Below are 25,942 nucleotides of genomic sequence, written 5' to 3' on the forward strand. Positions count from 1 at the left end.
ACATATTGAAAATGTCTGTTTCAAATTAAAATTCCCATGATAGAATGCTATGTTGAATGTGTAACAAAGAAAATACAAAATAAACAAAATATAAAAATAAATAAGCATATGCTTTTAAGTTTTCATACAAAGAAAATTCCAGACATGGACTTCCATTCAGATACACCAGGCACATAAAAGTTCATACCTTTAAAACATCAGTGATAGAAAGGTAGTTTAGGACACAAATGTCAAGGAAGTGACCATGTTGGTCAATTGTGTCCTTTAATTGTTGGCTAAAAGTAGCTATTCTCAATCAATTTTCGAATTCCCTTTATTTCTAAGGAAGTAGATATGCAAGATATTTTGCCCAGATAAAGTCACGCAGAATTTTAGACCATTGCTCTTGTAAAAACACAAACAACAATTCAAGCTGTTCTCGAAAATACACTGACATTATGAGTGAAAGAAGTGTATTGTTCAGCAACATCTGCAACTTCTTGGAGTTCTATATTTTTTGAGGTGTTTTGTTTTAATTTTCTAACAATTTTTGCTACGAAGTGCGAATTACTTACATATTTTCTGACTCAAAAATGATTTGTTAACTAAATAATATGTCTAATTAGAAAGAGACTCCAGAGTTTTAAACTAATCGCTATGAGCAGAACATTGTTCTTTTTAAATTAATTTCAACCCTCTCCACATGAAAGTAGGGATGATTTATTGGCTATATTTCAGCATACATGCTGCACATTTATGTTTATTTCAAATCCATGACAATCACCTTTGAATGTGTTCTAAATTTGCTCAGGACAAATGGGTCACAAGAGGATGAATTTTTTTCACAAACTGCTTAAAATGAACTCCTCCATTTTACTGACTATACACTCCATACTTGTGCTATAGTCCAGTAACAAAATGGACAGTGAGACAGTTTATGATAATATTAAAACTGAATGCTGAATCAGCCTGCTAACTGTGATGTAGATAAACTAGAAGACAGCATTTTACTGGACTTAAGTTCTTGATGTGATGGATAGAAAAATATGAAGTCTGTAAATCTGATTCTTTGTCTGTTAGCCTTCATTACAGTATAAAGTAAAACTAATTGCCCTTTCAGCATGGTGGTGAAACAGTAATTTTTGCACTAGGTAATAAATAAAAGGAGACACTTCATAAACAATTTAATTTCCGGTATTGTCAAAATGTAACTTGAAAGCTGCATAATACGGAATTCACAAAAATCCAGAGTTTATTTTTCATGTACTGAGTATGAATAAAAGATTATTTTTAAATCACTTATCATCCAATGTTCAGCATTCTGGTAAGCAAAGGTTCTGCAAGTATAAATTCAGATTCAAGCCTGTCAAAAGAGGCCAAATAGCGCAATTAAGTTCACCATAGGGTCAACTGATGACCTAGCTACCATTAGAACCTCTGGTTAACTTGTATTTTTAAAATAGTTCATTCTCAAGTGCGGAAAGCTTTTTCCACATTGTACACAGGCAATGCCATTTGCCAAAACGAAAAGCAAGTCAACATTTACATTTGTTTTGTCCTAAACTTCCTTGTGGGAGCAGCATGAAATGCAACTTAAGCTTTCAATATATTTCTTATTTGTTCTGTCTTTTTAGAATTTCACTCTTCTGGAATATACCTGTTGAGTGCAAAATTATACAATTTGTGGCATATGGCAGGATGTACAAAAATTAACTAGCAGGAAAATATATAATTTGTAAGAAATGTGAATTGCCAATCGTAGCTATTAAAGGAATACTATCAGATCTTAGCCATACTCAAAAAGTCTGATAGGATGGTGAGGAAACAACTTAATCTGACAATACTGTAAGAGAAACAGTGTGCGTATATTAAGTGTTATCTTGGTTGTTAGTGGCAATCCTTTAAATACAGCAGAGCAATATAAAAATTTCTATAGATGAATAATGGAAAAATGTAGCATCGAGATCATAAGTAATTTAGAAATTGGTTTTGTATTCATTTTTTTTAGATCTCATTTCTAACAATTTACCACAGGATTGAATCAATTAGCTTCCACCAAAACATTTCTATTGAGCTTCATAATAATTACTTACTCCAAAGTATTCTCCTCTCAAAAGGTACAGCCTAATGCTGGAATATTCAATGAGAGGCAGAAGCTCTCTTATTTGGCCAACTTATCATTTCTCACCAAAACAATGGAAGTTAGCAATCTACTTGAGACGCAATGAAGTCAAAGCAAACAGTATTCTTATTAAATAGAGTAATATTCCTACAGAGAATAATTGAAAACCAGGAGTGGGAATCCTGTCTCTTTTGCCCTTCCTAACTCATATTTTAGGGCCAGAAATAATTCCCTCCGATGTTTCACCTAGCTTTCAGCACAATGGAGTGGGAACACTTCTGGTAATTGTTAGTATTCTAAGCAGTCTGGAGTAGCACTGCTTCGAAGATTGCCTCAAAGGCCATATCAACTCTATGCAATACCACAATCAGAGACATTACAGCACAGATCTGCTTTCTGATCCTTTGGGCCTCTGCTGCCTCTTTGAAATAGCAACTATTTAGTTCTGAGATAATGGGAACCGCAGATACCGGAGAATCCAAGACAATAAAGTGTGAAGCTGGATGAACACAGCAGGCCAAGCAGCATCTCAGGAGCACAAAAGCTGATGTTTCGGGCCTAAACCCTTCATCAGAGAGGGGGATGGGGTGAGGGTTCTGGAATAAATAGGGAGAGAGGGGGAGCAGGACTGAAGATGGAGAGAAAAGAAGATAGGCGGAGAGGAGAGTATAAGTGGGGAGGTAGGGAGGGGATAAGTCAGTCCAGGGAAGACGGACAGGTCAAGGAGGTGGGATGAGGTTAGTAGGTAGGAAATGAAGGTGCGGCTTGAGGTGGGAGGAAGGGATGGGTGAGAGGAAGAACAGGTTAGGGAGGCAGAGACAGGCTGGGCTGGTTTTGGGATGCAGTGGGTGGAGGGAAAGAGCTGGGCTGGTTGTGTGGTGCAGTGGGGGGAGGGGACGAACTGGGCTGGTTGTGGGATGCGGTGGGCAAAGGGGAGATTTTGAAGCTGTTGAAGTCCACATTGATACCATTGGGCTGCAGGGTTCCTAAGCAGAACATGAGTTGCTGTTCCTGCAACCTTCGGGTGGCATCTTTGTGGCGCTGCAGGAGGCCCATGATGGACATGTCATCTAAAGAATGGGAGGGGGAGTGGAAATGGTTCGTGACTGGGAGGTGCAGTTGTTTGTTGCGAACCGAGCGGAGGTGTTTTGCAAAGCGGTCCCCAAGCCTCTGCTTGGTTTCCCCAATGTAGAGGAAGCCACACTGGGTACAATGGATACAGTATACCACATTGGTCAGCTTTTGTGCTCCTGGGATGCTGCTTGGCCTGCTGTGTTCATCCAGCTTCACACTTTATTAACTATTTAGTTCTGTTCTTATCTCCTGGGTCCTGCAATTTTCTCCCATGAAAGCAGATATCTAATTCCTTTTTGGAAGTTACTGTTCGATCTGCTTCTATCACCCTTTCAAGCAATCCCTTACAAATCATAATAATTCACTTTATAAGTTTATTCACTCACCTCTGGCTTTTTAGGTAATTATTTTAAAAGCGTATCCTCTGCTTACTGAAAATACCTTAATGTGATTTTTAAAGCAAATTATTAGAAGTCTTTGAGAAATTCTTCAGAAAGTATTGCAAAACCTAAGCTGCATTTCCATACACTTTAAAGCAATGTAATACACAAGACTGAAATGGAAGTACTTTACTTGCTGCAAATTGCTCTATAATTTAGCCAGGATACATACATACATACGTGTATACACACACACACACACACACACACACACACACACACACACACACACAGGCGTGCAAAAGTTGAAAGAGAATTACAAATAGATCGAAGCAACTTACCCCCCGCTTTAGGCTCCTGAAACAGTGGATTTTAGGTTTGGAGGTCATAAATTCATTCAGGCGGTGAGAGAGGGGCTCTTTTTGCTGCTTGGGAGACTGAGGGCCATTTGGAACAGCAGAAGGTGAGGAACAGGAAGGGGGTGGAGGAGGAGGCTGATGAGGAGATGTTAAAAGGGACATAAGCTACGAGTAAGAAATGGATGAGTAAAAAGGGTAAAACAAAAGGAGGAAAAAGCAAACAGAAATAAGAACCACAAAAGCCTATGAAAAAAATATTTTGGCCATGATATTGCAAACAAAAACACACTGATACAATAAGATGAAAATGGTTAACAAAACATTCAAAATAAACAACACAAAAAATTAGGTGAAATAATAGAAGAATGTTTTGATAGAAAGCTCATGCAAAGTAGTTACAGTTTTGAAAACATGCACAGTTGAATTTGTAAACGTCAGTAGATATGCCAAGACTTATCATGTTTTCGAATAGAAGGTAATGGTCTAACTTATACTTGACATGTCATCAGTGAAGTCAACATACTTATAATCCATGTCCTTATACAGCACGTGATTTATTCCGAAATCTAATTATTTACATACAAGGGACAGCTATGACAGGTATACGTAGAGATTTTTATTCACACAAAAAATAACTTTCTGGCCAGTTGAAAAATAAGATGCATAGAACAAATGCCTGAGTGGGAGCGAAAGAATAAGATTCCCTTCCAGCTATGATTTTAATCCACCCAGATAGCCTAGCCAGAAGGGAAAATAAATATGTCTGAAGATTCTTATAATTTGATTCTGGATAACCCAAGGGCAAATGTTTTCTAAATCATAAACAAGGCAAAGGTCTTCTGAAAACACTATTCAGGATCCTGTTTATGAATTTCACTCAGATTTTAAATAAGCACTAATGCAACCTTTGGGGAAATTCAGGGTAGAAAGAACAGTTACTACATGCTTATACCAAGAACTAAACTCTCAGTGCAGCAGATACCTCTGGCTAAAGTGAATGGCTTCCAAAAGGACTCAAGAATGTAGAAAATTAAAATTAAATGACTGCTGGCTCAATGTTACGAATGAGAAGCCAAAGAAACTAAATTTTAAAAAACTCTAAGAACGTAATGGTAACAAAATAAAAAAAAACACCTTTTGGCTATTCAGCCATTTCTTCTCTGCTGCCAGTTCCCTTATAGCTCATTACTAAGACCATCTCCAAAACTTCATCTCCATTCTTCAAGTGCTGGCATAGTTCTTCTCTGGAGTTCCAAGATTTGCAGCTTGACTGATAGTTTGTGGAACGTCTGAAAGACTCATTTGCCTAAGTTGCCCAAAATGTAATGCATGAAACTCCCAGGTCCTGCACAAATAGCACATTACTATCGCCTTCATATAAAGCTACGTTCAGTTAATTTAGTTTTTTTTTAAAATGCTTGTTACATTGTTCATTCATTCATTTCATCTTGCCTTAGTGGAGTGGTTGACATTGTTTCTTCCCTTGGCTTTATTGAAGACTCCTTCAGTTCAAATCTCAATTTTATCCAAATGTCTGTTTTATCTTGATCTATTTTACCTCTATTTCTCCTTGAAATGTCAACAGGAAAAGGCTGTTAAATTCATTTCCAATAGCCGTCTTTCTGTCTCTAACTGTACACTCTTAGTTCCTGATCTTTACCTGAAGTCTATGTATCTTTCAGACAATTTACTTAACACTTCTTCACGCAATTCCCAGGGGCATTCGTTCTAAAGTCAAACTATTTCTACCTCACTTGAGAGTACTCTGAATTCCAGTTGTGCTTGCTTACAACATCTCCATCTCGATGCTTTTCTGGCATGAATTGCCATTTCCCAACAACACGACTTAATGCCTGTTCATTGGCCTAGTTCACAGAAAGGTATCTACCAATCGGTTTCAGTTGCATGGAGTGACAATGCAAACTTAAATTTCAGCTTCATAAAAAGCAGTTGCTGCATCCACACAGCAAACTGCTGCATATCACTGGATTCATTTTCCACCAAATTCCCATTGTTTGAAGTGTTTACAATCACTGCTTCCTCCTATAAAGGTCGTAATATTTATTTTCTATATGGACTGAAATGGAAAAAAGTCCATTTTAAAAGTGAAGATTGTGAAAGGAATTGCTGTGAAAGGAATTTACAAACAAGTCACTGAGATTCACTGTATGAATGTTTATAATACTGCTTTGTTAAGCATTGAAAGAGGCTGTTTATTGACAGCCTGGCACGAGGGAGTGTACACAAAGTGAGATTTGACCAGCAAAAAGCAGTTGATTTGGTCCTAGGTAGCTGAACAGTTTGTGGGTTTGAGTGATACAGTGAGACCTTTGGACCTCTGGAAAGGCATATTGTGTGTCTCCCCTTTGCAGTAAAAATACCTGAAACCTGAAGAAAGACAGTTATTTTCTTTCACCAATTGCTGTAAGTTGTTGCCCTTAGTTGGTAATAGAGAGACTTTTTCGTTAGTGTATCAGTAGCCATGCACCTCCTAGAAAGATACCTGAAGAACAGAAAATCCTGGCAAAACACAACATTGTGGGCTGAAGGGCCTGTTCTGTGCTGTACTGTTCTATGTTCTATGTTCTATGTTCTAAAACAAAAGGATCATCTCAGCAAACCTTGTGGACTAATGTTAATTAAGTGTAGTTCCCAGCCTTTTCCCCCTCACCTCCCACCCATAAAACCACTTTTTCTTGTTGCCTCTGGCGCGCGCGTGTGTGTTGTGTGTGTTGTGTGTGTTGTGTGTGTTTACTGGTGATTAGAATTTACTTGTTATAAATGGTAGCAATCCTTACTAAGAAAAGCCTAGTCAGTATTTTTTGTGAACTTGGTTTTGATTAGAATATTAACTTTTGCAGTTACCCAGGAGTATTAAGGCTCGAGAATCAACTCACTTTCCCAGCTGGGTCATAATACTTTTCATTGCATTTAAAAGTTCAATGTAGTCTATCATTAGGATATAGTATAACACCGATGGTCAGGATTGTTTAATTATTGCATGTACCTTTTCTAAGTTTTCTTTTTGCTCTTCCTTGTATTTTGAAACTGCGTTCAAATGATGTTACTCATTTGGCTGAGGCACATGTTAGGGATTTTAGCCCACCTTGTCTAATTGTACATCATCTGACCGCATACAACCAATAAGAGAGTAGCCTGCTCCCCTTAACTGATGCGTCACATTAAAAAATGTCGAAATAGGACTAAGGTGCTGATTCATCTCGATGTATGGGGACATGAATTTCTTGATCACTGGGACTCAGTGCAGTGTCAGATCATAATTTAACCACAGCTACTGCAAGCAATGCAAAAAAAAACAAAGCCAGTATGGTGAGCTGCACATTCTGTTATAGACTATAGATAAGTATATCCATCATGATGGTTTACGCCTACATTTTAACATATTCCACACTTAGCTTTTTCATATTACTACAAAAGGTTTTGTGTGTAGTGTTTTGCATAACAAATATATCTAAGAAAAAAAAATTTTGCTAAATGCCAGGATTACATATTATACCGATTTTTCTCACGCTTGTAAATTTTAAAAACATATTTTTTAATGATTCACGTAAGATATGAACACCGCCAATGTCTGAGAAGAATATATTTCTGACAGAAGCTTTTATTTTGTGAACCATAATCTGTTTGACAATTACCTATATTCTGATCAACTATTAGAACAAATTTTGATGTTAAGCCGGCATACCTACTATGAACTGCAAAATCCAATGAGGAAAATAAATCAGAGAAAAGTACAAAGTGGCTGTCCAATGTTTAAAAAAAGTAATGTCAATGGGTGTTTAGTAAGAGAGTAAGAAGAAAAACATGCTGCTGCATATGATGTAGAAAAATATGATCAGTTTGTTAGTCACTAGCATAGAAAACAAAACATGATTTTTAAAGAAAAATGTAACAAACCATGCAAACACAAATAAACAATAAGACAATTTAAAAATTCAAGTAAAATCAAAAAGAATTCAATGTGATGCCACCAAACCCATTACAAAGTCATAGAATATTACATTAGTTACCCAAAGCCATGATATATATTAAATGAGGCAAGTCATCTGCAAGATTAATAAGCACAGATGCTGAATGCTTTTACCTTATTTTTCTTGATGAAAGGCCAGAGTTTGCCCTTGGATTTGCCACCTTTGGATTCTTGTTTGCCATCAGATCTACTATTGGAGAGACTGCTTTCAGAAACAGTCCGCTTCATAGGCTGACTGAAATCCTCAAATTCAACGTCACCAGGCTGTTCAAATCCAGATTTGAAGGCTTCTATCACCAACTGTGTATCCTAAAATTACACAAACAGAATGATGCATTATTTGATGCATTATTTTACCTTCTCTCACATTTTTTGTAGAGCTCTATTCAACAACAGCAAAAATAAGAGACATTTGCTAGCTTTCCATGAAAGTCCTCAAATGTATGGTATATCTCACAAAGTATAAACATTTTATTACAGCCACAATGCCAGTTTAGTTAGACCAGAATGGAAAGAAAAATCACCATTTCTAAGACTGCAAAATGAATTACATACACTAACTAATTTAGAACTCCCGGAATTTAAAATTTTAGAACCTTTGAATGATTGGGAAAAAATTCCAGAGTTCAATGTAAGAAAGTGTGAGGTAGGGAGAATCAAAAATCCTACTTTGACAGGAAGAATCAAAAGGTAGACTGTTACTTGAATGGAGAAAGACTCTAAAATAGTGCACGCTGAAGGCACTGGATAGTCTTGTACAGTAAACACAAAAAAATTAGCAGGTGTAGCCAGAAGGTGACGAGAATTCCGGCCTTTAATACTAGGAGATTGGAGCTTTAAAATATTACTACTGCACAGGATTTTGGTAAGGCCTTTCTATTTTTAAAACTGATACCCTGGCATTGGAGGCAGTTCTAAAAGAGATTCACTAGGCTGATGTCGAGGGTGAACAGATTCACACATCAAAACAATTGAATTGGTTAGGCCTTTACTCATTAAAGTTTAGAAAAGGAGGGGTGAACTTACTGAAATATACAAGATTCTAAGGGAACTTGACACAGTACATGTTGAGATGTTGTTTTCACTGGTGGAGGAAATCTCAAATAGGGCAACACAGCTACACAATGAGGGGACACTCAATTAAAACTGAGATGCAAAAGATTTTCTTCTCTCAGGAGGTACTGAATAATTGGATTTCTCAATCACAGACAGTGATGGAGGCTTGATCATTATAGTATTTAAAGAGAAGAGAGACAGATTCTTGAACTAATGGGAATTGAGGGCTATGATGAGCAGGCATGAACAAGGAGTTGAACCCCATGACAGATCAGCTGTGATCTTGTTGAATAGTGGGCAGGCTTGAGTGGTCGAATGGTCACTCTGTAGCTATTTCTTATCTTCTTTATTTTTGTGTCAAGTTTGTTCAACATCTTTCTGTTCACAGTGAAAACCCACACAGGTTCATTAGCAGTAATGAACTCATTGTGTACTTCAAGAGAATGTATCATCTGCTTCAAGTAGTTCTGCGCATCTAAGGGAAAAACTGAACAGGTCTTTGCCTGTGACAAAGAATTCAATATTCAAACGCTCGGGTTGAAATTCATGGGACGTTGCCACCAGCGCTGGGGAAGGAGGGAATTATTTCAAAGTGACAGGCTCCATCTCAATCATTCTGGGGCCAGAGTGCTAGCAGATTGCATCCCTGGGGCTGTAGATAGCGCTTTAAGTCTCGGAGGGAAAGGCTCAGTTTCATGGAAAATTAGAAGATCAAAGTTGAAGAAGGTGGTAAGAGTGCAGCTTAGTCTTGAGGCTATTGGTTACCAGGAAATGAAAGAGACTGGATGTGTGTATGTCATATTGCATCAGGACATCATAACAACATGGAGAAATCTGATAAAAGAACAGACATAAAGGCTTTGTGTATGAGTGCATGAAACATTTGGAATAAAAATAATGAGTTAACAGCCTAAAAAAGACAAATGGGTAAGGTGCAGTGGTTATTACAGAGATGTGATTGCAGGGAGATTACACTTGGGAAATGAATAAACAAGGGTACTCAGTGTTTCAGAAGGAAAAGAAGCTGGTGTAGCTTTGTTAGTCAAGGATATGATCAGTGCTGTTGCGAGAATAATGTTGGCACTGCAGACCCAGACACAGAATCAGTCTGAATAGAAATAAAAACAGAAAGGAAGTCCCTAACAGGAGTAATTTATATGTTCCCAAACAGTAGCTCCTCAGTGGATACCATTACAAAGCAGGAAACACTGTGAACCTGCAAGAAAGATACAACAATACATTCTGGATTAATCAAATTGGCAAGGGTAGCCTTGAGGGATAGGTCATTGAATTTATTATCGATTGCTTCTTGGAGCAAGCTATTGAGCAACCAACCAGGGATCAAAGTGTGAAGCTGGATGAACACAGCAGGCCAAGCAGCATCTCAGGAGCACAAAAGCTGAGGTTTCAGGCCCAGACCCTTCATCAGGGAGGGGGATGGGGGGAGGGTACTGTAATAAATAGGGAGAGAGGGGGAGGCGGACCGAAGATGGAGAGAAAAGATAGGTAGAGAGGCGGGTATAGGTGAGGAGGTAGGGAGGGGATAGGTCAGTCTGGGGAGGACGGACAGGTCAAGGAGGTGGGATGAGGTTAGTAGGTGGGAAATGGAAGTGCGGCTTGAGGTGGGAGGAGGGGATAGGTGAGAGGAAGAACGGGTTAGGAAGGTTGGTTTTGGGATGCAGTGGGGGGAGGGGGCGCGCTGGGCTGTTTTTGGGATGCAGTGGGGGAAGGGGAGATTTTGAAGCTGGTGAAGTCCACATTGTTACCATTGGGCTGCAGGATTCCCAAGCAGAATATGAGTTGCTGTTCCTGCAACCTTCGAGTGGCAACATTGTGGCACTGCAGGAGGCCTAGGATGGACATGTCATCTAAAGAATGGGAGGGGGAGTGGAAATGGTTTGCGACTGGGAGGTGCAGTTGTTTATTGCGAACCGAGTGGAGGTGTTCTGCAAAGCGGTCCCCAAGTCCCGCTTGGGTTCCCCATTGTAGAGGAAGCCACAACAGGTACAGTGGATACAGTATACCACATTGGCAGATGTGCAGCTGAACATCTGCTTAATATGGAAAGTCATCTTGGGGCCTGGGATGGGGGTGAGGGAGGAGGTGTGGGGGCAAGTGTACTACTTCCAGCAGTTGCAGGGGAAGGTGCCGGGTGCAGTGGGCTTGGAGGGGAGCATGGAGCGGACAAGGGAGTCATGGAGAGAATGGTCTCTCCGCAAGGCAGACAAAGGCGGGGATGGAAAAATGTCTTGGGTCGTGGGGTTGGATTGTAGATTGCGGAAGTGTCAGAGGATGATGTGTTGTATTCAGAGGTTGGTGGGGTGGTATGTGAAGACGAGGGGGATTCTCTTAGGGAGGTTACTGCGGAGGCGGGGTGTCAGGGATGTGTTGCGGGAAATGCGGGAGACACGGTCAAGGGCGTTCTCGACCACTGCGGGGGGTAAGTTGCGGGCCTTGAAGAACGCAGACATCTGGGATGTGTGGGAGTGGAATGCCTCATCCTGGGAGCAGATGCGGCGGAGGCGAAGGAATTGGGAATGGGGGATGGAATTTTTGCAGGAGGGTGGGTGGGAGGTGGTGTATTCTAGGTAGCTGTGGGAGTCGGTGGGCTTGAAATGGACATCAGTTTCCAGCTGGTTGCCTGAAATGGAGACAGAGGTCCAGGAAGGTGAGGGATGTGTTGGAGATGGCCCAGGTGAACTTGAGGTTGGGGTAGAAGGTGTTGATGAAGTGGATGAACTGTTCGAGCTCCTCTGGGGAGCAAGAGGCGGCGCTGATACAGTCATTAATGTAACGAAGGAAGAGGTGGGGCTTGGGGCCTGTGTAGGTGCGGAAGAGGGACTGTTCCACGTAACCTACAAAGAGGCAGGCATAGCTTGGGCCCATGCGGGTACCCATGGCCACCCCCTTTGTCTGTAGGAAGTGGGAGGAATTGAAAGAGAAGTTGTTGAGGGTCAGGACGAGTTCGGCTAGACGGATGAGGGCGTTAGTGGAGGGGACTGGTCGGGCCTGCGGGACAGGAAGAAGCGGAGGGACTTGAGGCTATCTGTATGGGGAATGCAGGTGTATAGGGACTGGACATCAATGGTGAAAATGAGGTGTTGGGGACCAGGGAATTGGAAATTCTGGAGGTGGTGGAGGGCGTGGGTGGTGTCACGGACGTAGGTGGGGAGTTTCTTGACCAAAGGGGAGAAAATGGAGTCCAGATAGGTGGAAATGAGTTCGGTGGGGCAGGAGCAGGTGGAGACAATAGGTTGACCAGAGCAGGCGGGTTTGTGGATTTTGGGAAGGAGATAGAAACTGACAGTGCAGGGTTGGGGAACAATGAGGTTGGAGGCTGTGGGTGGGAGGTCACCTGAGGTGATGAGGTGATGGACAGTATTGGAGATGATGGCTTGCTGCTCAGGGGTGGGGTCATGATCAAGGAGGCGGTAGGAGGTGGTATCGGAGAGTTGGCGTTTGACTTTGGCGATGTAAAGATCAGTGTGCTATACTACCACTGCGCCTCCCTTGTCTGCGGGTTTGAAGTGGAGGGCTGCCTGTTCTGCAGGGGAGAGGTTGGAGTGGGTGAGAGGGGTGGAGAGGTTGAGGCGGCTGATGTCTCGACGGCAGTTGGAGATGAAGAGGTCGAGGGAGGGTAGGAGGCCTGGGGGTGGTGTCCAGGAGGAAGACTTGTGTTGGAGGCAGGAGAAGGGGTCAGTGGAGGGAGGGTTAGGCTCCCGGTTAAAGAAGTAAGCGTGGAGGCGAAGGCGGCGGAAAAACTGCTCTGTGTCCAAACGTGACTGGTATTCATTGACGTGTGGGTTACATTGATGCTGCTTGGCCTGCTGTGTTGATCCAGCTTCACACGTTGTTATCTTGGATTCTCCAGCATCTGCAGTTCCCATTGTCTCTCCAACCAGGGATCAAGTTAGTCTGCATTTGGCATTGTGTAATGGGGCAAGATGAATGAATGAACTCATAGCAAAGGATCCTCTGGGTGAGAATGATCATAGTATGCTAGAATTTCAAATTCAGTTTGAGGATGCGATAACCCTTACAATTCCCATTGGAAATCGCAAATTAATCTCCTCATGGAACGCACTGAGCACGAGTTCCCTTAATAACAGACAATGCCTATTCCGTTGGAACTCATCACCACAGCTCCTTATAAAGCAGGGCTTTGGCCCTCTTGTGAACCCTGGACCAAGAGGTCTGGGTTCAAGTCCCACCCTCTCCAGAGGTGAGTAAAAATATCTCTGAACATATTGATTAGCGGGGGGGGGAAATAAAAAGAGTAGGGGTCTGCAAAACTGTCTGTCATCCACATATGCTATAAATAGTGGCTCTATTTTGAAGTTCACAATTAACATACTCCTTTCCAATCGGGTTTCCTGATTTCTTCTATAGTAATAAACTGGAGTCGCACACTTATGTTCTGGAGTTAAACAAATGTAATTACACAAATAAATGGTCAAATGTGGCCCTAGTGGACTAGGCAGGGAGAATTAAGGGTAGGACAGTTGATGAACAGTGGCTGATGTTTAAGGAGACGTTCAATTCCTCCTAACTGAAATATATTGCAGAGGGAAACGAAGTTGTAAAAGGAGAAAACAAAAAATCATCCATGACTAAACTGGAAAGTCAAAGATAATACTGACAAATCCTAAAGCATACTGTTTGGAAAATCAACATACGATTACAGAAAAGGAATAAAAACAGCAAAGGTGCATTATAAAGAAAATCCATGAAACTATAAAAATGGATAGGAAAAGCTCAGTAAGTATGTAATAGGGAAGAGTGTATTCAGAGTGAATGTTTGCCCATGGGAGGCTGGGGAGTTAATAGTGGGGGCCACAAATGGCAGAGATACTAAATCAATATTTTGCATCAGTTTTCTCAGCGGCGAATTCTAGTATAATCTCAAAAATAACAACATCAGTAACAATCACAACAGTAATAATAAAACAGAAATTATACAAAGGCAGGAATTTGGAACAATCATCACCAGGGAAAGAGGTACTCAAGTCCCCTGGGCCTAATGCTTACATCCTAGCGTCTTGGATGGAGGTGGCGGAAAAAATAGCTTATCGACTACAATAGTATTCCAAATTTTTGCATGCGGAAAAAGTTCCAGAGGATTGGAAACATGCTAAATTTAACACCCTTCATGAAAGGTGGAGGCAGAAAGTAGGAAAATATAGACCAGTTCATTTAATATCGATGGGAAATCATCAGAATCAATTATTAAGGAAGTTAGAAGTAATTTTGAAAGTCAAAATGCAGTCCAACAGACAGTATGGTTTTAGGAAAGGTAAAATGTGTTTGACTGATTTGCTCTAGTCATTTGAAGATGTAACAAGCAAAGTAAATAATGGGAATCTTGTCGATGCAGTATATCTGGACTTTCAGAAGGCATTTTATAACATGCTGTACAAAAAATTAATGCACGAGCTAAGATCATATGGGGTTTGGGATAATTTATTCATTTGGATAGGGGATTGGCTAACCAACAGAAAATAGAGAGTCAGAATAAATGCGTCTTTTTCAGGTTGACAAGATGTATCTGGTGGGGTCCCACAGGGTTTGGCTTTTGAGCTCCAACTATGTGCAACTTATATTAATTACTTTGTCACAGGGATAGAAGCTACTGTTGCCAAATTTTCAGATGACACTAAAATAGGTGAGGAACAACACTGTAATAAAGAAGTAAGAAATTTATAAATGGATATGAGTAAGTTAGGTGAATGGGCCAAAACATGGCAGGTGGAGTTTAACGTGGATAAGTGTGAGGTTTATCCCTTTGGTTCAAACAAAAGAAAGGTAACTTGTTATCCAAATTGAGAATACCTTCGAAATGCTTTGGTGCAGATGGATAAGTGTCCTTGTGAAAGAATCGTAGAAAACTAGTATGACAGCAAATAATAAGGAATGTAATCCACTTCTCTGTACCAACTCTGTGACACGCTCTGGCGTCCACTTCTCTGTACAGATTCTATAACATGCTCATACAATTACTTTATCCAAGTCATTATTATAGATTGAGAGTTATGAAAAGTCCATCAGGCTGTGATGGGCACAAGCACAGGATTTCAAAGGGAAAGTGTTTCAATTGTTAGCAGTAATATATTATTTTATCAACAAAGTTCATACTCTTTCCTACATCTGGTATATAGCTTTAAACATGGCACTGGCCAAAATTAATAGGCAAAATAACTGTCAGCTACAGATTTTTCAGAGGTTCTTCCCCACTTATACTAAAATTCATTCTAACTGCTTCATGGCCATGTATCTTTTGCAAGTGAACTCCTAAAATAACAAGCATAAAACTTTCAATCTCCTTTACTTTCATGATTTCATGTAAATCAGGCAGATGACAAACCCTAAACAACTAAACAGAACATCTACTTTTCATTATCACAAACATCAGCTTTCCAAACTACTTCAGGAGCTGATAAATATTTGTTTAACTGGGTAACATTCCCATCTTGCAATGTGGAAAAATGCTGCAGGTGGAACAGACATACTTTCTCAACATAGGTAGTCACTAATCACTCCACAACTGAAGTAATTTTTAAGTTAACAATTAGTGAATTAAAAAGAGAAAGTATGTCCACAGGGAGTATTTTTAAATCAAAGTTCTCTCACCTTATATGCCTCAAGGACACAATCAGAAAAAAAAAGTTTTTATTTTCCATTTCTAACTAATAAACTCAAGTTTGGAGGATCCAGATTAACTCATTAACTTGAGGGTGAGAGCCTGGTTGCATCCAGCAAAATTACTGCAAGATATTCTTTGTCCAGCATGACTGAGTGGCAAAGCAACAAGAAAAAGTGCCAGTCGGTAAACATTTGACACTTCAAATGGAGTTCATAACTTTTAAATGCACATTAACAGAATAAATTAGAGCATTTTGCAATAAAAGTGCTTCACTCGAGTTTCCCTTTAAGCAAATCTTTTCAGGAGTGAACGCACAAATAAAAAAAAATCAAATCACAATATCTCACTCTTCCCATGTGTATACAACACCATTGGAACAGATAACAAAACAACATCTGGAGACAGTACAGCTTTGTTTCATCCATGAATGATGAATGAACCAGAAGCATTACAGAGCTGTTTAGATATACACATGTCAATTGGAAGAAGGAAGCCACCTGCAACAAAGCATTGACTGCACTGTAAATCTAAATACAAGAATTCAGTCAGGCAAAAATAGCTTTCATAATGTACCAATCAGGCCCAAATTGACCACATGATATTAAGAAATCATCAGCAGCAAAGTAAAACCAAGAATGGAAATAAGAGATTATTTGACTAAGATGGGAAAATGGGCTTCAGAACATACGATGCTAAGAAATAAAAACAAGAACTGCATCTATAGTCTCTCAAACTTTTCCATTCATGGTTGAACTTCTACATCAACTCAATTTTCCCAACCAAACCCTGGCTCACTTCGTGCCCCAAAATATCTATTAATCTCAGTCTTGACTATATAAATTGACTGATTATCCATAGCATAAGATACAGAACTTCAAAGAGTCACAACCTCAGAGTGAAAAGAATTTTCCTCATCTTAATCCTAAATGACCAGCCATTTGATCATAACATAGCAGAATGTAGCTTTCAGTTTGAAAAGGGAGTAACTTGAGTCGCAAACAACGTGAAGCTTAAATAAGAGCAATTACAAAGGATTAAGGGCACAGCTTGCTGGACTGGAGTGGGAAAGGAGTTTAGCTGTCAACCCAATTGAGGATAATGGCAGATGTTTAAGAAAACAGCTCACAGCAAATTCATGCAAGAGTGACGAAGGAGGATTCTAAGATGGTCATAAGCTAACCTTAGTTAATCAGGGAAATTAAAGATAACACTGTACTTTTTTTTCCAATTCAATGTGGCAAAGATGAATAGTAAACTGCAGGTTGGGGAAATTTTAGAAACCAACAAAACACAACCTAAAAGATAAGAAAGAAGGAGAAAATAAAACTTTGAGCGTAAACTTGCAAGCAACATCAAGATAGCAAGCGTTTGTTTAAATAAGTGAAAAGATAAAGAGAAGCTGGGTCAATAAGTAGATTCTGAGATAGACAGATTTTAATTAGTAAGGGAATCAAGGTAATAAATAAAAAGAAAAAAAAGTTGAAGATTGTCAGATCATTCATGATTTCATTGAATAGTACAGCAAACTCAAAGGCCTGAATTTCCCACCTCTGCTCCTACATCTTTTGGTCTTATTGGCCCAACACAATGGCCCCTAATTCTAGACTCCACTGCTACAGAAAAAGTCTTAGTATTTAGCTTGTTAACCCTTGTGAAGAATTTTATGTTCCAATGAAATTATCTTGCTCTAAATACTTGATCCCCCTTTACTGCTGTCTCATCCCAAAAGTCAATCTAATTAACTAGTTACACTCTTCCTAAGACAAATACATCCTTTTTCACGTAAGGCAACCGAAACTATGTCGTGCTCACAAAGTCTTTACTTTTGCTTTCATATAAATGCAACAAAACTTCATTACTCCTATGGTCAGGCCAGAATGTAATATTTAAACTAATACAGCAATTGGCCTTCATAATGCTGTACTAAATGTCAACATTCTGCCAATTTTTCCCATCTTGTGTTTCTCACACCATTCATATTTCATATTGAGTAATATACTGCTTCTTGTTGAATGAATTGTTACTTATTGTTCGCTACATTTTAAGATTGACTAAAGATTCTTAACCATTGCCTTGGACAGGTTGTTCCCTCATCAACGTACTGAAATAATGCAATAACGTTTGTTTTTCCACCAATTCTACTATCCACAATAGAGACTAAAACAAAAGATCAAAACAGAAAATACCTCATTCAATGTGTCATTCTTAATTCAACAAATTTATTGTCTTCTGTTGTCAGGCATAAGTAGTAACAAGTAAATAAACATATTGGGTTGAATCTTATGTTTTGATGCCTAAGTCCAAGTTGCATCAAGTCTTTTGGAGGGTTCCTTGCCACAAGGTCTCATGCATTTTCACACCCTATTTTATCCAACTCATCTCATTAATTGCATCCTGAATTCTATGACGTGTCTCATATTGAATTTCTATCCCATCTTACCACGTGCCGTTTTCAGAAGAATTCGGCACTTAGCAGATGATCCGGATTTCACCAGCATTCCTTGGATCCATGCCATCTTTAAAAGATTGCTCATGCACCCAGATAAGCATTGTCAGCCCAGAGCAGCCTGCACAATTACTGACATTTGACCTAGACATGGTAGACAAGGGAATGTAGTGTGCTGCTTGATGGGAAAGAACCCGGACATCTTGCTGGACAGACTGATGCTGACACATAACATCCTCGCCCAAGGTTGAACAGTAAAGGCCATGACACCAGTCCATGCCGGGCTGGTCTAAGTTTGCTAGGTGGGTGAAAACATACTCAGCCATCTGGAGAAATGCATAATGAGATAGGAACAAGATCAAAAATCAATGTTCTGTCTGATATCTTATATTGACTCTATCTCCACTTCTCGACAAGGCTCATGACATACCAGTCTAACTAGTGCCTAGAACATCATCTCTCTCAGACACCCAACACCACTAACCTTGCAATGGCCAAGGCACTGCCTAACCATGTGCAGCAATAGTAATAGTTGTGACACTCACTTTTGGCTTCCATAATACCTGCTTGTCTCTCATTCTATGAGGAAAACAGAAAAGGGCAGAAAGACTGAAGATGGGTAGTGCTCTGCCTATCACTCCCTCCTCTGCCAGGACCCCCTGAGCACGGGCCAACAGACAACTGTGACAAGCTTGTTGGGCTTTGTGTATGTGCTGAAAGGCAAGGCATCAGCAACATGAATGTGGTACCTTTGGCCGAGCAGCAAAGCAAGGCAATTTAATGTAAGGCAGGGATGCTGAGAGCATCCAGGTGAGATCACAGCGAGCGAGTCCTATGGCAGCAAACGAAAACCCCAGAGATGCAGACTAGTCCAATTCATGAGCGCAGTTCATGTCTGAGTGCATGGTACCCCTTCTGCAGCACTAAAATGACAGTTACCAGTGTAGCCTACAATATAGCACTAAAGTGCAGAAGCAACCTGCAAGTAAATCGGAGATGTGCCTTGAGGGATCCTAAAAATTGGCACATGCCCACAAACACTGGCATGAGACAACAATGTATGTAGCTAAGTGTGCACAGAGTCTGCCCTGAGATGCTGATGCCCTTTTCCCAAAATGGAGGTGATTTGGAGCTAGCGGAGTGTTGAAACTACTAGGTTCATGCTCTAGTTTGCTCATTGAGTCTTCCAGAAGTCTAGATAGTTTACTGAGTTTAGCAAGATGGGAATTGAAATATTAGTGACATGAGTTGCGGCATTAATTAGGCATTTAAAATTTAGCAGTGTTAACTGTCATGTTGTTGCTAACTAGACAGCACCTCATCATGCTACTTGTGAAAAGCAGTGAAGGTGGATCAATATGATCTTTATGTCAAGATGGACCTCACACCACTAGTTGCTGTATTCTGCCATGAGTCTTACCATAGCCCACATTACTTAGATCACTACGAAATTCAAACCAACTTCTGCCAGCTACCTGGATCTAAACTGCAGCATGAGACAGCTGGAATAATACCCAAGAAAACAAATGCATCTTCTGGATTTTGAAGTTTTTTTTGATAAATACATTTGATTTCTAGAATAAGTTAGGCTGAAATCCTTGAAAATCACTTAGGCGTTATTTGATTTCAGCCATTGCAGTTAGGCAACATAACAGGATAAAGAGAAGGAAAGCCAACCAAAGCTCCCATTTATAATCGACACAGAAACAGGATTAGTCATGGTCCTAGAGTCACACAGCATAGAAACGCAGCCTTCAGTCCAATTAATCCATGCTAACCATAATCACAAACCAAACTAGTTCTCATCTGATGAAGGGTTTCAGCCCAAAACACTGACTCGTCTGCTTCTTCGATACTGTCTAACCTGTTGCATTTTTCCAGCTCCACATTTATTGACTCTAGCTTCCAGCATCTGCAGTCCTTACTGTATCCTAGTTCTCACTTGCCTGTGCTTGGTCCATATTCCTCCAAAACTTCCCTATTCACATACTCATTCAAATGTCTTTTAAATGCTGTAACTGTACCATTTCCTCTCAAAGTTCATTCCACACACAAACGATTCACTGCATAAAATAATTGCCCCTTAGGTCCCTTTTAAATCTTTCTCCTCTCACCTTAAAAATATGCCCTCTAGTCTTGAAATCCCCCACCCAAAGGAATTGACACCTGAGGTCACCTTATCTACACCCCTCATGATTTTATAAACCTCTACAAAGTTGCCTCTCAACTTCCGACCCTCAGTGACAAAAAGTCCCAGCCTATCCAGCCTCTCCCCATAACTTGTACTGTCCATTCTCAGCAACATCCTGGTAAATCTCTACTGAACCCTCTCCAGTTTAATAGAATATTCCCCACAACAAGGGAGATCAGAACTGGACACAGCATTCCTGGAGGGGCCTCACCAACATCCTGTACAACCTCAAAATAACGTTCCAACTCCTAAATTCAAAAGGTCTGAGCAATGAAGGCAAACATGTTAATGCCTTCTTAACCACCCTATCTATATGTGATGCAAAGAATTATGTACCTGAACTCTTAGGACTCTCTGCTCCACAACACTATTCAAGGCCATACTTTCAATTTAATAAGTTTTGCCTTAGTTTGTTTTACTAAAATGCAATATTTCACATTTATCCAAATTTATCATCTCCATCTGCCATTCTTCAGCCCATTGACTCAACTGATCAAGGTCTCTTTGTAATCCTAGATGTCATTTTTCACTGTCCACTACACCGCCAATCCTGGTGACATCCGCAAACTCACTAACGATGCTTTCTATGTTCTCATCTAAATCATTTATATAAACGACAAACAAAAGTGGACCCAGCACCAATCACTGTGCGACACCATTGGTCACACGCCTCCTGTCTGAGAAACAACTGGCCATCATTAGTCTGTTTTCTGCTGTTAAGCCAAGTTTGTACAAAATTGACATGGTCACCACAAATCCCACGTGATTCGGCTGATCTATGCACTCCAAAATTGCTTGCCGCATCACTTTATTCAACTCAAGCCCATCTCCCCTTTCCTCACAGGCTGATTGACTACTGGACATTCCCCACTACATCCATGCCACCTCCTGCCACTCATCTTCCTACCCCAACCACCTCAATCTTCAAAATCCCACCAAATGCAAATCTGGACTACTCTCAGATAACAAAGTGTGGGGCTGGATGAACGCAGCAGGCCAAACAGCATCTTAGGAATACAAAAACTGACGTTTCGGACCTAGACCCTTCATCAGAAAAGGGGGATGGGGAGAGGATTCTGAAATAAATAGGGAGCGAGGGGAAGGCGGACTGAAGATGGATACAGGGGAAGATGGGTGGAGAGGAGAGTATGGGTGGGAAGGTAGGGAGGGGATAGGTCAGTCCGGGGAGGATGGACAGGTCAAGGGGGCGGGATGAGATTGGTAGGTAGGAAATTGAGGTGCAGCTTGAGGTGGGAGGAGGGGATAGGTGAGAGGGAGAACAGGTTAGGCAGGCAGGGCTGGTTTTGGGATGCAGTGGGGGGAGGGGTGATTTTGAAGCTGGTGAAATCCACATTGATTGGGCTGCAGGGTTCCTAAATGGAATAGGAGTTGCTGTTCCTGCAACCTACAGGTGGCATCATTATGGCACTGCAGGAGGTTCAGGATGGACATGTCGTCTAAGGACTGGGAGGGGGAGTTGAAATGGTTCGCGACTGGGAGGTGCAGTTGTTTACTGCGAACTGAGCGCAGGTGTTCTGCAAAGCGGCCTCCAAGCCTCTGCTTGGTTTCCCCAATGTAGAGGTAGCCACAGCGGGTACAGCGGACGCAGTATACCACACTGGCGGATGTGCAGGTGAACATCTGCTTGATGTGGGAAGTCATCTTGGGGCCTGGGATGGGGGTCAGAGAGGTGGTGTGGGGGCAGGTGTAGCACTTCCTGCGGTTGCAGGGGAAAGTGTTGGGTGTGGTGGGGTTGGAGGGGAGTGTGGAGTGGACAAGGGAGTCGCAGAGAGAGTGGTCTCTCCGGAAGGCAGACAAGGGTGGGGATGGAAAAATGGCTTTAATGGTGCGGTCGGATTGTAGATGGCAGAAGTGTTGGAGGATGACGCATTGTATCCGGAGGTTGGTGGGGTATGAGAGGACTGGGGGGATTCTCTTTTGGCGGTTATTGTGGGGGGCGGGGTGTGAGGGATGAGGTGTGGGAAATGCAGAAGATACAGTTGAGGGCGTTCTTGACCACTGCGGTGGGTGGGGGGGGAGGGGGGAAGAGGAGTTGCGGTCCCTGAAGAATGAGGCTATCTGGGATGTGCGGGAGTGGATTGCCTCATCCTGGGAACAGATGCCGTGGAGGCGAAGGAATAGGGGGTGGAATTTTTGCAGTAAGGTGGGTGGGAGGAGGTGTATTCCAGGTAACTGTGGGAGTCAGTGGGCTTGAAACGGACATCGGTTTGTAGGTGGTTGCCTGAGATGGAGACAGAAAGGTCCAGAAATTTGAGGCATGTGTTGGGGATCCAGCCCCACATTTGTTATCATGGGTTCTCCAGCATCTGCAGTTCCCATTGTCTCTGGACTACTCTCAGTCTGATTCTAAAGCTCAGTGTACTCTCTGCAGCATGTGCCTTCTCCAGAGAGGCTTGTACTATCAAATCTGATATGTTGCATCAGGTCCCATCAACATTGATATAGATTATAAACAGCCAATGCCCAAGGTCCAATGCTTGCATCATTAGTTATAACCTGCTGACCTAAAAATGACTTAATTCCTTCTATTTTCTGATAATTAACCAATCATATTATAAAACCCCAACCATGCAAATAGAGGCCAGGATACAGTAAAGACAGCAGGTGCCGGAAGCTATAGTCAATAAGCGTGGAGCTGGAAAAGCACAGCAGGTCAGGCAGCATCCAAGCAGCAGGAAAGGCAATGTTTTGGCCCAAAATGTTGACTTTCCTGGTCATTGGTTGCTGTCTGACCTGCTGTGTTTTTCCAACTCCACATTTACTGATGGCAGATAGTGGTCAAGCAGCAGGAAAGGCAATGTTTTGGCTCAAAATGTTGACTTTCCTGGTCTTTGGTTGCTGTCTGACTTGTTGTGTTTTTCCAACTCCACATTTACTATGGCAGATAGTAGTCATTCAGCCCACTGAGTCTGCACCAACCCTCTGAAGAGCTTACTACCCAGGCTTTGTAACCTGTACTAATAATCCTAGCCTGCACATCCCTGTACACTATGGGCAATTTAGCATGGCCAATCCACCTAATCTGTCCATCTTTCGACAGTAGGAGGAAACCAAAGCATCCTGCAGATACCCATGCAGACATCGGGAGAATGTGCCAACTCCACACAGGCAGTCACCCAAGGCTGGAATCGGACCCATGTCCCTGTGAGGCAGCAGTGCTCATCCTCAACCATGCCAATGCAGTATTTCCAATCCCATGAGTTCTAATCTAATGCAACTAACTCTTGCTTGGCACTTATGAAACATCTTCTGCAAGTCCTAATCCACTAGTTTCCCCTTACCTACCTTACCAAGTACACCATCAAAAACTTTTAACTTGGGTTTTAACTAATCTAAACACAAATTCTCTTTCGCAAAACTATACACCTTGGTGACGGTACATATATGTGATTGCAAATTCATCTTGCAGTGAATGAGAACACAAAGGTTCAGACTTCATGAAGATACAAGTAAAATAAAAATCACACAGATTCTTTGTAGTTAATTTCCAGCAAAGCCATCAAAAAGTGACATTAAACCATCTTGAAAAATTACACAAGGCCAAGTTGCATTATTTCTTAAGAAGCATCATTGGAATCAAAACATTAACTCGGATTTCTTCCCACAGATGATGCCAGACCTACTGAGTTCTTTCAGCAATTTCTGTTTTGAGGGGCTTTGTTACCAATTTCGAACATCCAAAGTTCTTTCGGATTTTTACATTCTTATTATAACAGTTAAATCAACTACGTATAACAATTCAGTTCACCTTACATTTATCACACGTCTATTTCAACAAAACAGTAACATTCACTAAGAAATCTAATAAGCTATGAATACACCATCACAACACATTTCTGATATCCAAGACAGAAGAAATACATTGTATCGCTGGGTTACAGCCCACAGAGCAACTGGAAGAATGTCTTTTCCAGATGTGCTGCCATAAAATGCATGCAGATTTTCAACTCTTTCCTGTCATCCTGATTAATTTTTATTATCTGATTGTATATATCTGCAAACCCATGAACTTCCCACTTTCCACGAGTAAGAAACAAACACATTAATGAAGTAGAGAATTTTAGTAGCAGAAAATCAATTCGAATTAGAAGTTTGCGATCATTTTGTATTTGGTAGAAATGAATTTAAACTATGCTATCCTCGATGGATAGCCAGCTGTTCCAAGCTATCCTGTCATTTAGCTCCAAAAAAAGCTGCAATAACAAATGAAACGTTAAGATTTTTACTTGCCTGACAGCCTAGTAGGTAGATGTACAACACAGTATAGCATTTATTCACAAAAACAGGGGCTCCTGAGCTCACTTTCAAGGTTTGACCAAAGTTATGGATTTCAGCTAGGTAAAGCTTCTGTTCACATTAAAATAGCTATCAATTTCTTGGGCTAAGGGGAAAACATGATAGAAGCTCTGATTGCTATTCAGCAAGCCCTGTTGCTATATAAATGCAAAGTACTGCAGACACTGGAATTCTTGTGTCAGGCAGCATCTGTGCAGACAGAGTTAATACTTCAGGACGACATAACATTTCCTCAGAAAAGTATATGACGATTTGTTCTACTGTAAGATCAAGCAATTGACGTTGTCTCTGTATTCTTCTAGTGCTGCATGAGCTGAATAAAGAAGACATAAGACAGCAGAACAGCAACAGTTAAAAAGAATCATTCATGTCCCTTGGGTCCTGCTCATTACCTTTCTTCTGAAATAAGTGGGATGAGCAATCAGAATGGCAACCCATCACTCCACAGCTTAAAGTTGGCAAAGTGTTGCTCCATTAATATAAAATTGTAAGAATGTTCCAATATTAGCTCTAAAACTAATGCATATGTTAAAAGATAAATTTCCATTTTGTTTATAACCGGCATTCCTTTTCTGTATATCATGCATTATAATTTTCAGATCTGCAAAAATTTAGCAACTTTGTAATGATTATGAGCTTTATGTTTTGTTATATGTTGGTAAATTGTTAAATAGTGACTTGTGTCAATCAATGTATCTTTATTTTGGACTAATGTAACGATTGCATTAACATGCAAAATATGTCCGGCAAACAAAAACAGGCTAAATTCTGCCGATGAAACCTGATTCTCCTGGAACCGTTCAAAATGAATCAGATGAGCGATGAATTAGATTTGGCCGATAATTAGACAGAGGGGTAACAATGTGCTGCCTGAAAATTCAGCTCTGAAAAGTAAGGTGCTTTTTGGCTGGTGCAACAGATCACAGTCCATGCCCTCAGGTTCTTTGATGTAAAATTTAAAACGTTGGTACAGGTGATAGACAAGCTAAAAGGTCAAGGTGACACCGTGAAGTTAACAGAAGCTGCAAACAGTGACAAAAACAAAAAGCTGGAGAAACTCAGCAGGTCTGGCGGCATCTGTCGAGAGAAAAACTGAAGACTCTGGGCAGACAGTGCCAGCAGTCTAGCTCTACGAACTGGGAAGTTGTCCTGCAAAATGCTCAATTTTTTCACACGCGGTCAAGATCAATGAATGCAAACACACACTGTATCCTTATAAATAAATCATTAGCTTATGTGCTAGACCACTTACATACCTCCTAGTAGTTTCAATTATTAACTGCCTCTCCACACAGTCTTCTGCAAGCCTCACACAGAAACCACAGCTAGCAAACTTCAACTATTGAAAAGCTATAGGCTCACTTTCACCAACATTTCCTCCTTTTTG

General features: G+C 40.8%; 1 protein-coding gene across 9 annotated transcripts in view; it reads right to left on the reverse strand.

Annotated features, from left to right (window-relative positions):
* Positions 1-25,942, reverse strand: part of LOC125465296 (formin-binding protein 1) — a 235,830-nt gene that overhangs the window by 71,998 nt on the left and 137,890 nt on the right. For 5 of the 9 annotated variants that reach the window (XM_048558582.2, XM_048558583.1, XM_048558581.2 and 2 more), the window contains exons 9-10: positions 8,020-8,214; positions 3,897-4,079 (exon numbers count right to left, since the gene is read on the reverse strand). In XM_048558582.2, coding sequence (XP_048414539.1) covers positions 3,897-4,079; positions 8,020-8,214 — 378 coding nt within the window. The remainder of the gene's footprint in view (positions 1-3,896; positions 4,080-8,019; positions 8,215-25,942) is intronic. The other 4 variants (XM_048558584.2, XM_048558587.2, XM_048558590.2 and 1 more) reach the window with 2 other exon arrangements.

The sequence above is a fragment of the Stegostoma tigrinum genome, chromosome 29 (assembly GCF_030684315.1).
Source record: "Stegostoma tigrinum isolate sSteTig4 chromosome 29, sSteTig4.hap1, whole genome shotgun sequence".
Taxonomy (NCBI): domain Eukaryota; kingdom Metazoa; phylum Chordata; class Chondrichthyes; order Orectolobiformes; family Stegostomatidae; genus Stegostoma; species Stegostoma tigrinum.